The sequence below is a fragment of the Ctenocephalides felis genome, unplaced genomic scaffold (genome assembly GCF_003426905.1).
Source record: "Ctenocephalides felis isolate EL2017-DRISC unplaced genomic scaffold, ASM342690v1 CF-g0.4_SCAFFOLD_01886, whole genome shotgun sequence".
Taxonomy (NCBI): domain Eukaryota; kingdom Metazoa; phylum Arthropoda; class Insecta; order Siphonaptera; family Pulicidae; genus Ctenocephalides; species Ctenocephalides felis.
In genome coordinates this window covers 140804302-140818750 of record NW_020538040.1, presented here as the reverse complement: position 1 = coordinate 140818750, position 14449 = coordinate 140804302, and the positions used below count along the sequence as shown (strand labels likewise).

Genomic DNA, 14449 nt, shown 5'->3' with positions numbered 1-14449 from the left:
TTCAGGGTTGATATCTATACCAGCTTTAAAACAATCTTTGTAGTTTCACCAGCATTTGGTTCAACAAATCGTGTTTCTCTGTACATATTAAATCAAGTTTATACAACTTAAATTTAACGTAATATATATCTATAAACTGACCCGTTAAATAGGCGATTAATATTCAGTAACTCGCCTACTCGTGTTTTTGTGCTAAAATTATTTTATACGCGTTCACGTTTGGCCCGATCGAGCTAAAAATCTAAACCGAAAGGAATCTTTTGGCATGGCTAAGTTACCTACTGGCACTTTATACAAATCACCTTCTACAGGTTGGATTGTAAAATCTTTCATCAAATTGGCCAAGATTGCGTGGCTGCACCATTGCACCAATTTATATCCCATGCAGGAACGACGTCCTCCGCCGAATGGTAGAAAGTGCTCTGGTTTTACAAGACGTCCAGAACGCAAAAATCTTTCGGGTTTGAATGATTCAGGCTCGTCCCATAATTCTGGTGACATGTTTAGGTGGTAATTGTTGAGAAAGATCAGTGTTCCCTTTTCCACTTTGTAACCTGTAACAAAGAAGAAAAGAGTTGTTATACTGCAAAATAACTTGTTGCATGATAGTATTAACTTCCGGAAGGAGAAGTTTATGTTTTCATAAAAAAAAATCCGATTCATTAATTTTATGTTTTCTCGGCGTTTCAAGCCATTCTGAATCGAATGAGCAAAATTTGGAAAAAGTATGTGTTTGTGTATGTGTGTGTGATTTCAAAAAATTAAAATCCATTCGATGTCTCTCGATGAGGACTATCGTTTGTCAGTTTTGCGCAACGATCGGCCGAACCGTTTCTTTGTAAATCGCAGAAAAGTAACAAATTTTTCACCGCGTTTTAACCAGCAATTCTGAATCGATTTTAAAAATTCAAAAACCGTCCGAAAGATATTGGTTGGAAATCGTGCTGATTAGTTTTTGATAGAGATCGGCCTGACCGTTTTCTTGTAATAAAGTGTTAAATTTTTTTTTAACGATTTCAATTATTACTTTTTTGACAGTAGTTACCACAGTCTCATAGATCATACTAAGATATTACGATCCTATGACAACTCGTTTAACTTTAAAGTTTGCAAAAATAAGTATCGTTTTTTTTGTCATTTGTCAAAGCGCCTGAACCGATTTTAAAAATTTAAAAACCAATGAGGACTGTCGTTTGTCAGTTTTGTGCGACGATCTGCCGAGCCGTTTCTTTGTAATTCAAAAACTAGCTGTAAGTGGAATTCTGTCTTAAGGCAATTAGGGCATCGTGCCTTAAGGCAAATTGCTGGAACTTCCCGTACCAAAAATTATTATTATTTTTTTAAAACGATTAACATTTTTGAAAAAAAATTACTTTGAAAAAATAAGATTTTTGAGAAACTATAAATTGGACAAAAAATTAGTTTTTTTTGAAAAAAAAAAATTTTTTTTTAAAAAAATTTTTTTTTAAAAAAATTTTTTTTTGAAAAATTTTTTTTTTCTTTATTTTGACATATTGTGGAAGATCTGAACTTTTTTTCAAAGCAATCGTACTGCTTTAACTACATAGGGACAAAATATAAAGCGCGTAAGCGCCGCGTCGCTGTCTAACGCATAAGCATTGGTACGGAACCGATAGGAATGTTAACAAAATGTATACTTATTGTTAAAATCTCTATAAAATGTCTGATAATTTGATGTGCATATGTCTAATGATCATTTTTGACCGCCAAATGGCTCATTTTTTTACTTTTTCCTCTATATCTCCGAAACCGCTGGACCTACCTTCATGAAAGTTGTATCGATTTTTCATCTTGTCAATACAAATAAAATGTTTTTTGAATTATTAAAATCGGACGCTTCGTTCTCTTAAAAACTGAGTTACCGTTTTCGGAACTTTTTGCCCCGTATCTTCGGAACGGCTTGACCTGCCTTTGCCAAAAACTAATCAGCACGTCTCCTTATCAATACAGATCGAATGTTTTTTGAATTATTCAAATCGGTTGATCCGTGTTCCCGAAATCGTCGACGAAAATTTGTATCCGCACATACATACACACACATACATACATACTAACATTAACATTCTAGATCCTCCCCCCACGAAGTAATGCCTAGCGGCGGTTTCCGTGGGGACCAGAGGCAGGGGCAAAGCGGAGGAGGAGGACATACATACATACATACACACACACATACACACACACACACACACACACACATACATCCATTTTTTCTAAGGTATGCCAAAATGTTCAGAAACCTCTGAAACGTAAAGATATATAAAAATTTTCATTCTCGATTTTTTTGCGATTACTATAACTTGCCCTACGGGAAGTTAAAAAGTGTTAAACTTTTCGTCCACATTTAAGCTCATACTACCTAATCGATTTTAAAAAATCAAAAACTGTTCGAAAGATATTAGTTGGGAATGATACTGATTAGTTTTAGGTGAAAATCTACCGAGCCGTTTTCTTGTAATTAACTGTTCAAAAAAAAAAATTAAGCCGATTGTTATGAAACTTTTTTTGGCAATATATATCATGGCCTTATAGAACTTACTGAAATATTACGGCCTTACGACAAGTAGTTTAATTTTAAAAATTCATCAAAGTTTGAGAAAATGAGTAGTTTTTTTTTGACGTTTTTTTAAATTAAAATTAGACGATTTCGCTTGGCATACGATAGAGTACTTGGTCTTAATGAGCGTACTAAAGCATTAAAGTTCTACGGAAACTGGTTCAATTATAAAAATTATTGATTTGTGAAAATTTGCTTTTAGAAAATACTCCGATTTAACGCGTTCGTTCGTTTTCAAATGTGAGTAATAAATCCACTCGGAATACTTTTAATCACTCATAAATTAACTTATTTTTATTGATTAAGTCGATTTATACATATCGGGATGTTCATGTAACTTGCCTCAAGGCAAAATGCCAATACCAACTAGATTCATTTATTTTTTATTGAATAAAGTATAAATAATTACGACAAAAACTTGAAAAGAAAGAACTAAATAAACTAGGTGAATGTGGCATTCTGCCATAAGGCAAATTCCATAAACATTTCGATATATGTAAATAGACAATCGATTTGATGAATAGAATCAAGTTTTTGCAACTTTTAAAATTGTCGATATAGAATTATAAAATTTTAACGCAGTCTATTATCTCAATCTTCAGTGATGTTTTATAATTAAACCACTTTTTGTAGGCCAAACGAAACAAATATTTTGTAACAATTAATGAAAAATGGCTGGCTCAATCTCAACCAAAAAATAATTGGCGCGTTTCCCAACTGAAGAAACGGTTCGGCCGATCCGTCGTGCAACACTAATCAAAGTGAGCTTATCAAGTTGAATCAAATGGCTTTTGGATTTATTAATTCGGTGCAGTCATTAAATGAAGGTCAAATTTTGGCTTACATGCAAGACTCGTACATAATTTTTTTAATCGCCTAGAAAACATATAATTAGCAAATCGGATTTCCTGACGAAAACAAACTTCTCCTTCTGCAAGTTAAAACTTACTCGAAAGTAATCTGAATGAAAATAGTCTTTCAATGATCAAACCGAAAGCTGCCGATGCCAGGAGTAAATTTTATAAAATGGCGACTTTTGGTGCAATCAATATATAAACAATTTCTTAAATATTTCTTATTGCAACTTTCACTTGAAAGATGAAAACCATGAAATATTTCACGAGATCATGTGATGTAACATTGACCTTCCGCAAAATGAATTCAAATGGAAACATCGTCGTCATATTTTCCGCAGACGTTTACCAATTCAATGTTATAGTGCAAATTACAAAGTATAATTTACTAATAGCACAATAGGTTTACAATAAAAAATTATGCAAGATTTTGTTGATACAACTCGATGAATGTCAAGTTAAAGAGAGTAAGCTCGTAAGTCAACAATATTGATCATAGATCCTGCGCCAGTTAAGGTATAAATTAATGTCAAAATCGGTTATTTAGTGCGCAGTACTTGTTTACTATAAATTTATTCCAAATTTCCGTGTGCGAATACGTGAGGATCTTGAACCACCCTGTTGAATTATTTATTGGCATAATATCAACTATATATCACAATAGGTTTCATGTTTGTATTGGAAAAGCGAAATGGAGAAAACGACTACAATGTCTATGTTATATTTGCGTCATTATAGGTGCTCGATATTTTATAGAGGAAGTTGTCGAGAGAAAAAAAGCAAGTGGATGATAAATGGCTATACTACACCACTATGAATTAAATGAAGTGATTTTAATGATTTCTTACATCCGTAGGCTATAGATTAAAAAATGATGGATTGGATTTTATTATAATGAGGGATGTGGTCTAGTTTTTGACCTTGGTGGATGGAATATAATAGAATAATCGAATAATGTATTCGGAATTTATAACATTTATAGATTCATCAAATAATTGCTACTATACTATTGTTCACTAAAAACACAAGCAAGTATTTCAAATAATCCAGAACCCAATAAAACAAATTGTATATATATCAAGCAAACTATGTTCAACTATACCATAGAAAAAAACTTATCTTACAATATTTAATTTTTCGAAGGAGCCAAAAATCCGATTTGCAAACTTTGTTTTTTCTATGTTTCAGGTCACTCTGAATTATTTGATGCCAAAATTGGAAGAAGTATGTGTATATATGAACCAAAATATACTTTTGCCAATGTTTTTTCAAAAATAGCGACATCGATTTTAAAAATTTAAGAGCCGTTTGATGAAACTTGCATTTTTTATCAATCAGAGAAAAAAATAATCGGCGTAAATCTAAACTGACTTTGAAATTTCAAAAACTGTTCGAAACACAACACTTTGGAATCATGCTGTTTTAGTAAGTATCGACTAGGCCGTTTCTTTGTAAATTAATCTGATAAAGTTCATCTATCAACGTCAACACCGCTTGAAAACTCTACAAAACTGTTTAGATTTTGAGCTATTGGTGGTATAATTAATTTTCAGTAGACATAGAGTTTACAAAGTTCATATCACAAATATTATAAATAATAGAGATATTATTAAAGTGACAAGCATTAAGTTATATGCCAGTACCAGGTTTGTATTAAAATTGAAACATAATCGGGATTATGTCTATTCCAAACAATTTTTGTAATAATTTAAAACTATTCTTCAAATATTTTTTTTTGTTGCGGAATGACTCGACGTTTCTCAAATCTAGTAAAGACAAGCATTTTGGCACTTGGAAATTTGTGGAATATGTGTTCGAATATCACAAATAATTTGTAATTAATTCTATGTGGGCGCATTAAAATTCATAAGCATGTAAAAGGATTTTGCAAAAATACTGTACATGCCTTGGAATTAATGACATAATTGTTGAGAACGGAAAAGCACTAATACGGTGAAATTAGCTTTTCAAAACAATCGTAAATTTATATTATAATTACATTAAATATTTACCTGCAATAGCGCTGTCCTTGTTGGCAACATGTGGCACGATAGGTGATGCTATCAGCCTGATTGCCTCTAATATCACAGCTTCCGTATAAGGCATGTTTACTCTATCGGTCAATCCTGGTCTTCGACAACTATCTTCCTGGCCAATAGCATTATCGACTTCCTGCTGCATTTGGTTTTGCACGTCCTGACGACATGCTACATATCCCAAAACTTTCACCATCAAGTTACCGATGGCTGAGTGACCGCCTAGAATGTCTTCAAGAGCGAACAGCGCCATGTCCCAGGAAAGCGCGGGTGTACCTTCGCCTCGGACGTATTCGACGAGTGAATCTACGTAGTCGTTTTGGGTATCTCCTGGTTTCCAGTTTTCAAACCGATCACCTGGTAAATAATTTTCATTATAAATAAACTATTAATTTACATAAAAATATACGAAAATCTGCTTCAAAAGACGATAAATAAGAACAGTTATATACTACTAGATTCAGTGATAGTAGAACGATTCTAAGTTTTAAAACGATAAGACCCAGTTCACAATCTAGAAGTTACAGGTACGAGAAAACCTTGTTTAGCATGTTGAGTCCGGCGTCGGTCCTTAGGGACCGACAGTCAACTTTTCGCATAGCCAGCGTCGGTTCTTCATGACTTTTGGATGAAGCCAACTTGCCACAGCACCCACAATAAAATTTTCTTTATATGAACTGAGTGATCGACAGTATTAAAGTTAAAAAGTATGATTATTCTTAATGAAATTAAAAAAATTGGAGAATTACAACTTTTTAGAACATTCTAAACAAAAATTTTGCAAACGTTGCAGACCCACACTACCGACTGAACGAAAAGGACAGGAAATTCGGTGCCGGGCTTAACGTGTTAAGCAACCCAGTTTGGAAAAAGTTATTTGAATTGATTTGCAGGTTATTTATTCTATTTTCCTTTTGATGGGGTGCTTATACTGTTTTTTTATTAGAGATTCAAGAATTTAGCGCTGTGGATATTTAAAGGATTTCCTAACATCAAAAGCATCTTTACAGAACAATCATTTTCAAATCCCACGCATTATATACCGATTATTCAAACAATCTGTCATATAAATATTTTTCAAGCTATTGTCAATTTTATAACATATTTTTTATTCATCGGTTTAGATTTGTGTTAGTATTGTGATTTTACTGTAACAAATCTAATCTTACATCCGCATAAAATACAAATATAAATATACACTCTTATTGGGCGACACTAACAATAAGTTAATTTGATAATGATTTGCATTCATAGTTATGCGTTTATTAATTATGAATATTGATTATAATCAATTCGCTAAAATATGTTTTTTGTTTAATTTTCAGTTCATTCATAAAACTTATAACATTTCGAATTCAAGCAAAAGTATTATTTTCAATAGATAGAAATAAATATTTTATAGATTATTTTATTACGATGATTATATTATCTAATTCAGGGATGATGCCGTATGTAAAAAAAAAAAAAATCCCGCTTTTTTGTTGAAATTTTTCTTCAATTTTCTTGGCTATAAACCTTGTGGAGCCCGAGACCTTTCCAAAGAATGCAAAATTGTCGAAATCGGTTCGTGCTTTCTGGAGTTATATCGTCAGGAAGGAAAATCCGACTTATTTTTATATAATAGATATCAACACTACGAGAATATAAGTGCTTAAGTGGAAAAGAACAATATCAAATGATATCAAATACCGTTTTGAAACGCATTGAAGCTTAATTGAAGTATACTATATTTTCTAAGTAGCTGACATAGAAGTGCTACATTTTTCTGACAGCAAAAACCATGAATTTTAAATAAAAAAGCCTGGTTAAAACTATTATAAAATGAAGATCAAGATCACATTTTAAAATAGATCTTGTAAAACAGTTTCCTATCAGAATATTTTTTGTCGAAAATAAAGTATTTAGATTGTTTTGACAAAATACGTAATATTTAAAAATGTTTAGCATTTATATTCTACATTTTTGAATGTTTAAAATACGTTTGAAATAAAACAAATATTTATAGAATATTTTACCAAAAATCTAAAAAAATCTTACCAATAATTTCCTCCAGTACGAAATCTCTGATGCGGTGCGACTTGACCTTTATATCACGCATCCTTTTTTCGTGCAGAGGCGACAGGAAGGGCAAAAAATCAGCTGCGTATCCCTGATTTACTTCATAGAAAATTTCATCAAAATCTTCGACGGTGTTTTGAAAACCTTCATGATCAAAGTCGAAGGACCTCGAGCAAAAGTATCTGGTGAAAATATTGGCGCAGGTTTGGAGCAGCAAAGGTTTGATAGGTAAAGGTGAATCTTTGTCAGATTCTTGTATGATTTTTGACATTATGGTCATTTGTTCTCCAATCAGTCCGTCCATTTCCACACCGCGTGCTGAGTAAGTTCTGGGGAAAGTGTGGGCTCGTAACATCTCTCGACGAGATTTCTGGACGTCTGACCAATCGCAGAAGGCGAGAGCTATAATAAGAAAAAATGTTAGAATACTAATTTTAAAAAGCAAAATGGTACAAGGACAACATAGTTAATATTTAAATTTTTAAATTTCATCCGGTGCGATCACAGTTTTAAAATAAACAAAGATTCAACTATTAAAATTGAATACATTGTAACTGATATCCTTTCTAATTGTTCACGCTGGTCATGTACGAGTATGTTTTGATATTGCAAGAATTATAGAAACAAGAATGCATCAATTTATTTGTTGTTGTTTCGCGATTTTATGTATTAAATTTTACATCAGCTATTAAATTTTATATATATTTATTTAGACATATACTAAAAACTTCTATAAATTCAGTTGAAAGTTTATAGTATACATGAGAAAAAACAGACAGTATTTTTTTTAATTTCACATGTGTACGTCGTAAATTTGAAAAATAGTCTCTTACAATTATGGGTTACCGCACTCGTATATTTTAAAACACTTGTCACAACTTATACTCACAATTTTCCTTGTCACCGCTAAATATTTCTTTGTATCTCCAAAAATTGGGTCTTCCATCAAAGTGATTTCCTTTAGCGATTAACACTTCACGCATATTCTCCAATTCATTAACCACGGCACACTTGATAGCTCCCATTTCCAGTTTGTAAACCGGCCCATAAGTTTTCGCCAAACGCGTAAACGCCGCATAAGGCGGTTCGTCCGCTTGCGGTTTCAGCTGATGCAGATTCCCGATGATCAGCATTGGTTTCGGTCCAGGCATGTCTCGCAGATCTTGATATTCTGATTTGTTAAGTTCTCCATTTGATTCTGTTTCCTTGTTGCTTTGGATGATTATTGATCTTAGGATGGATGCAATTAACAGAAGGGCTACACCGAACAGATAAGCGGTCGCCGTGCGAACGCCGATATTGTAGGCGGCTATTTGATAAAAGTTGTCGTAATCCATGATGATGTCGGGAGAGATTTGGTTGATCTGCTGACGGTGAAGATTCGCTTGTCTTGACTTTTATACCGGAGTGATGCTAGTTATCTGTGACGTAGCTCAGAGGTGTACGCGTAGCACAGTGGTGTCGTAGGACACTTTTCACAAATATCAGTAAAATAAAATTTATAGTATATTTTAAATTTATATATCATAAAATATTGTACACTTTCTTAAAATATTTTAAGTTCCATTTTTTCTAAAACTTCACTGAACAATATGCTAATATAACTAGAGTAGGAAGCTAATTCTTGGATAAAATAGGTAGGTTATGGTAATGCTATATTACTAAGGTGACCATATTTTTTGCATGAAATCCGGGACGGGATATAATTTTTTCGATTCAAATTTTCTAGTTGAAATATATTTAAAAAATATTGGCATTTAAAATATTTTTGAAAATCCGGGACAATCCGAGACAAAACACCTGAAACCGGGACAAATATTGCATTTAGGAAAAGCCGAGACGCAAGGCGGAAAATTGGTCACCTTAATATCAAAATATCAAACAAACTTAACAAAACATCAAAAAGCCTCGTATTTGCAGCGCGATCAGGCGTTTTAAACATAAAACAGAACTTTGCGTATGTGTTACTAAATTGACATCAGAAACTTACGATGAAATTATTTGGCGTTTGTACATTTTGTAGGTTAGGTTTTATGTGCAAATGCCTGATCGCACAGCAAACACATAGTTTTTAACTTCCCGTAGGGAAAAAATCGAAAATGAAAATTTTTATATATCTTCACGTTTCAAAGGTTTCAGAACATTTTGGCATATTTTAGAAAAAATTGATGTATGTGTATGTGTGTATGCGGATACAAATTTTTGCCGACGATTTCGGGAACTCGGATTTGAATAATTCAAAAAACATTCAATTTGTATTGATAAAGATACGGGACAAAAAGTGCCAAAAACGGTAACTCCGATTTTAATAACGGGTCGTCCGATTTTAATAATTCAAAAAGCATTTCACTTGTATTGACAAGATGAAGAACGGATTCAATTTTTTGGAAGGCAGGTCCAGCAGTTATGGTCTATCAATAAAAATTTGTTAAAAAAATGTCATTTGGCGGTCATAAATATTTATTGGACTTATGCACATTAAATAATCAGATATTTTATAGAGATTTTCATAATTTGTTAACATTTTGTGTAATTTTTTTTGGGTTCTATACCAAGATTTTTGATTACGGTACGCGAAGTTTTATCAATTCGCCTTAAGGTACGATGCCATCCACCCCAACTTTGACAATCTATTACTACCAACTTATACGAATATAGACCCGTCACATAGCTACCATAAATAATAGTTTAAGATTTTGGATATAAAATTGACTTGAAATAAATACTGAACACTTAATCATAATTAATACAACATAATCAATACAATACAACATACAATATTTAAATTTTATGACCCACACCCAATGATATATACACTTTCATACGTTATATCCCATTAATATCACATTATGTTATTATTTTTGTATTACTGTTTTAATTTAATTTTTATTTTAACTTTTTTCATTTTATATTCAATGTATTGCATTTTTTGTTTTTTTTTGTATTTTTTTTTGCTCATATCAATTTTGTAAATAAGACATTAAAGTCTTGATTAACAAAAATAAATTGTAACAAAAAAAAAAAAAAAAAAAAATAATATCACATCAAATAAAATTGTTAAATGCAAAATCTTACATCGAAACTTCCATTTATAATTATTTGTTCTTATTCTATCTATTTTTACCTTAGATCAGAGCTCTTAAACTTTTGTCATTTGCGACCCCATTTATGATTGCGAGTTTCTTGACACAAATATAAAAGATGGAAAAATTAATATTTTTAGATGATTTATTCATTCTAGATAAAAATTTCGTTTGCATGAAAAAGTATCAAAATTATTATCTACTACGATTTAATTCGTTCAAAACATTCCTGAATTATTTTTTGCAATATTCAATTTTATCAGCTGTATTAATTTTATTTATTATTTGAATATTTTATGACTTTTTGCAATTTTTTTCTATTAAATTTTGATAACTGAGAATTCTACATCCCATTATATTACTTCAGACATGTTATTTAGAATTGCAACTCAAATTTTGATCAGAATTAAACAAACATCCACCTCAACATACAAGTTGAGGCATATAAAGTTTTTATATTTTTTTTTAAACATTTTATTCATTGTTGATATAATTTATACTTGTCCAATAGACATTAAATAAATTTTATGAGTAATATTACAAAAAATGCTACCTGCAAATGAATTGTTGAATCCTTGGAAGAGTGCACAGTTGCATTCTACCCTAAATTAAAAAAAGTCGTTTATTTTTAGTTTTCTGTTGTAGTTTATTGATATGAGCGCTTTGACGAGCTCGTTAGGATGGTTCTCCAGACGATGTCTATACTTGATGGCGTATCTTGTGATTTCTTCTCTTACAGTATGCAGGTTCGTGTCCTGGTGGAGCAGCAAGACCGGTACATATTTGAGGCGTTCTTGTGCAGGTAAATTATTTTTTAATTTATAATTTTATTTTAACTAAGGGACTAAACCTTTTGGTCTAAAAGTAGCGGTGAAAAGCAACAATACAATACGTAGTCGTTTGTTTTTTAAAAAAAGAAAAATATTGGCTTACCTGTATCATTTACTAAATGCATTTCTATTCAGCCACTTATATTATTTTTATTTGTATTCTATATTTTTTAAGGTTTGACATTATATTAATTTTTCCATATTGATTTTTATGTTTTTTGCGTGGAAGTGTTATTTTTAATTGATAACATAATTTTATTCAATAATTTCAAGCAAAATTGATACCAGATAGCACGTTAGGCGGGTGTTGAACTCTGGACCGCGTGGTTGCAAGGCTAAAAGCTGGATTACTGCACCACGTACACCCGACTCCAGTAGTTTTAAATTTTGTTTTACACTTCCTGGTTAAAGGTCACTCTTTCATTCATGATCTGATGTCCTAGTGTGTCTTTGGGCTTCGAAACGGTACTTCTAGGGCAATATGATAATGATGTTGAATTAATATTTTTCATGGCGTGTTAGCTCTGTATCACGTGTCCTTTATTTTACATTCATTTTACTCCATTTAAGCGTAGATCTTTAGTTAACATAAATTATAAATTACTCCGACCATCGATTCAACATTTATTTAAATCCCTCATTATCATATTAGCCCATTCTTAAAATGTTACCTGGGGAATGACTTTTCGTAGGAGTACGCTTCCTTTTATCTTGCATTAAATAACACTGTTTCTTTTTAATTTCTAATCTCAAATTATATTAATTTGGTAAGTCGGTAGTAGAGATTCGGCCTTGCAATCACACGGTCCCGAAATTATTAAGTGACATTCTGCCATAAGGCAAGTTGCTAAAACTTTTCGATTTGTATTAATAATAGACTTGTATCTGGAGTCTATGAAAATTCGGATTAAGTACTTTTTAAACTTGTCACCATAGAAATTACAAATTTTTACACAACTCGTCATTCCAAACTTCAATAAAATGCTATTTTTGCAGGTCTATAATATTTTGAGATGTTTGCTAAGATCATAAACTTTACAATCATACAAAGTTTTATCAAAATCTTCCAAAAAGCTGTTAATTACGAAGAAACTTCGCGCCCGATAAAATAATGAACACGATTTCCAACGGCCATTCGAACGGTTTTATAATTTGAGCAAAAACATGGAATTTTCTGCATTTTTTTTTTTAATTTCAAAGAAACAACTCGGCTGATCGTCTCGCAAAACTAATCAACGAGGGTGCTTATCAAGTTTCATCCAATTGTTTTTTAAATTTTTAAAATTGGTATGTTTTTGAGAACACATCGACAAGGAATCAAATTTTGGCTTTCATACATAAACATATACACGCACATATTTTTTTCAATTTTTGGTATTAAAAGATTCAGAATGACTTGGAACGTCGCGTAATATAATAATGATGATAATAAGTAATATGGATGAAGTAAAATAAAAATAATAAAAAAACGATTGAAATAATTTATATAAATATGAGAAAACAAATGACTTGATGTTTTTGAAATAGACGTTATTTATATTTATGAGGTAAATTTTTTTTTAATTAATTTCTGCATTACTAATTGTCATTAAAATAAATAACTTCTATTTATATACTCAAATTGCCCTAAAATTTTAAAGTTAAAATTCAAATATTAGGCATTTACTTCAATAGAAGGTGTGATCTATCTTCGTAAAAATCTATTCCTTCCGCTACTGACTTTGCACGATTTAAATCTCCGAATTTTGTTTGATGTTATCACTGCACGTGAATTGATGTTTATAAATGAGTCTTCATTATGTATGTGTTTGCATAAATACCAACAACAATTCCGTGTATATTAGTTTTAAAGATATGCTAGAACTTCCCAAAGCATATGATATAACTGTTAACATTTAATCAAAGCAATACAAACACGTACCGCGAAAATGATTTCATTTTGGGAGAAAACTTTATACTTTCACAACTGGGAAAAATAAATACGTCCAGCATGAGTGCTGGTGAAATATTGCAAAATATGTTTTTTGAACTGATGTAAGTTATAAAACATATTTGTGTGATTGGAGAATTTATGATGTAAAACACATTTCTATGAAAGGAAAAAACAACTAATACAGTAGCAAGACATTTTTCTTGCACTAAATTTTAGGGCTCAATTTCAGGTAACTAGAAAGCTAGAACGATTGGACCTAAATATGAGGTCCCAGGTTCGACCCCCGAGCAACCTTTTGTCAAGCAGTAGTGACAACGGTTTTCGCTTGGAAATATGGATAGCAATATGATTCCAATTGAAAATTGCCTTGATTTGGTATCAGTTAATGTTTGCCCTATTACAGAAATGACAATAAAAATTTATTACACATAGAGACAACTGTTTGGATTGTCATCTGTAGAACCAACTAGCATTAAATCAAATCAGCCCAACAGTTTATAGAACTCATTGTTAGTCAAGTTTTTCTCAGGTTTTATTGCTGTGCAAAATATTGAAAAAATTAACTAAACTTTCAACTGACATAGATATAAACTATAACATTTCCTCTTCACTTAAAAGTATATAAACATAACTTTTATCAGTAAATTCGTCAATTCAATTGCACTTTAGTCAGATCGGTCGATTGTAACAATGAACCCCATATCGGGAGACCTCTGTTACAGGGCGAGGGGACAATGTTACAACGTCAAAATGGTCAATTAGTCAAATAATTAATCAATAAATAATAAATTAATTAATGATTAAACGTATTTTGAGTGGCTTTATTGCACATAATTAAAAACTAATGAACACGTTTACTCGGAGTATTTTCTAAAAGCAAATTTTCAAAAATCAATAATTTTTATAATTGAACCAGTTTTCATAGGGCTTTAATGGTTTAGTATGTTTATTAAGACCAAAGACTCTATCGTTATACCAAGTAAATCGTCTAATTTTAATTTTAACAAACGTCAAAAAAAACTACTCATTTTCTCAAAGTTCGATGAATTTATAAAATTAAACTGCTTGTCGTAAGGTCGT

The 14449-nt window shown here is 31.4% G+C and overlaps 1 protein-coding gene across 1 annotated transcript; it reads right to left on the bottom strand.

Annotated features, from left to right (window-relative positions):
- Positions 1 to 213: 213 nt before the first annotated feature.
- LOC113375998 (cytochrome P450 307a1-like) lies at positions 214 to 8860 on the bottom strand. The gene is made up of 4 exons (XM_026615934.1): positions 8413 to 8860; positions 7503 to 7925; positions 5442 to 5822; positions 214 to 554 (listed from the first exon to the last, which is right to left on the bottom strand). The coding sequence occupies exons 1-4, from the start codon at positions 8858 to 8860 to the stop codon at positions 214 to 216; spliced, it is 1593 nt and encodes a 530-aa protein (XP_026471719.1).
- Positions 8861 to 14449: the final 5589 nt, after the last annotated feature.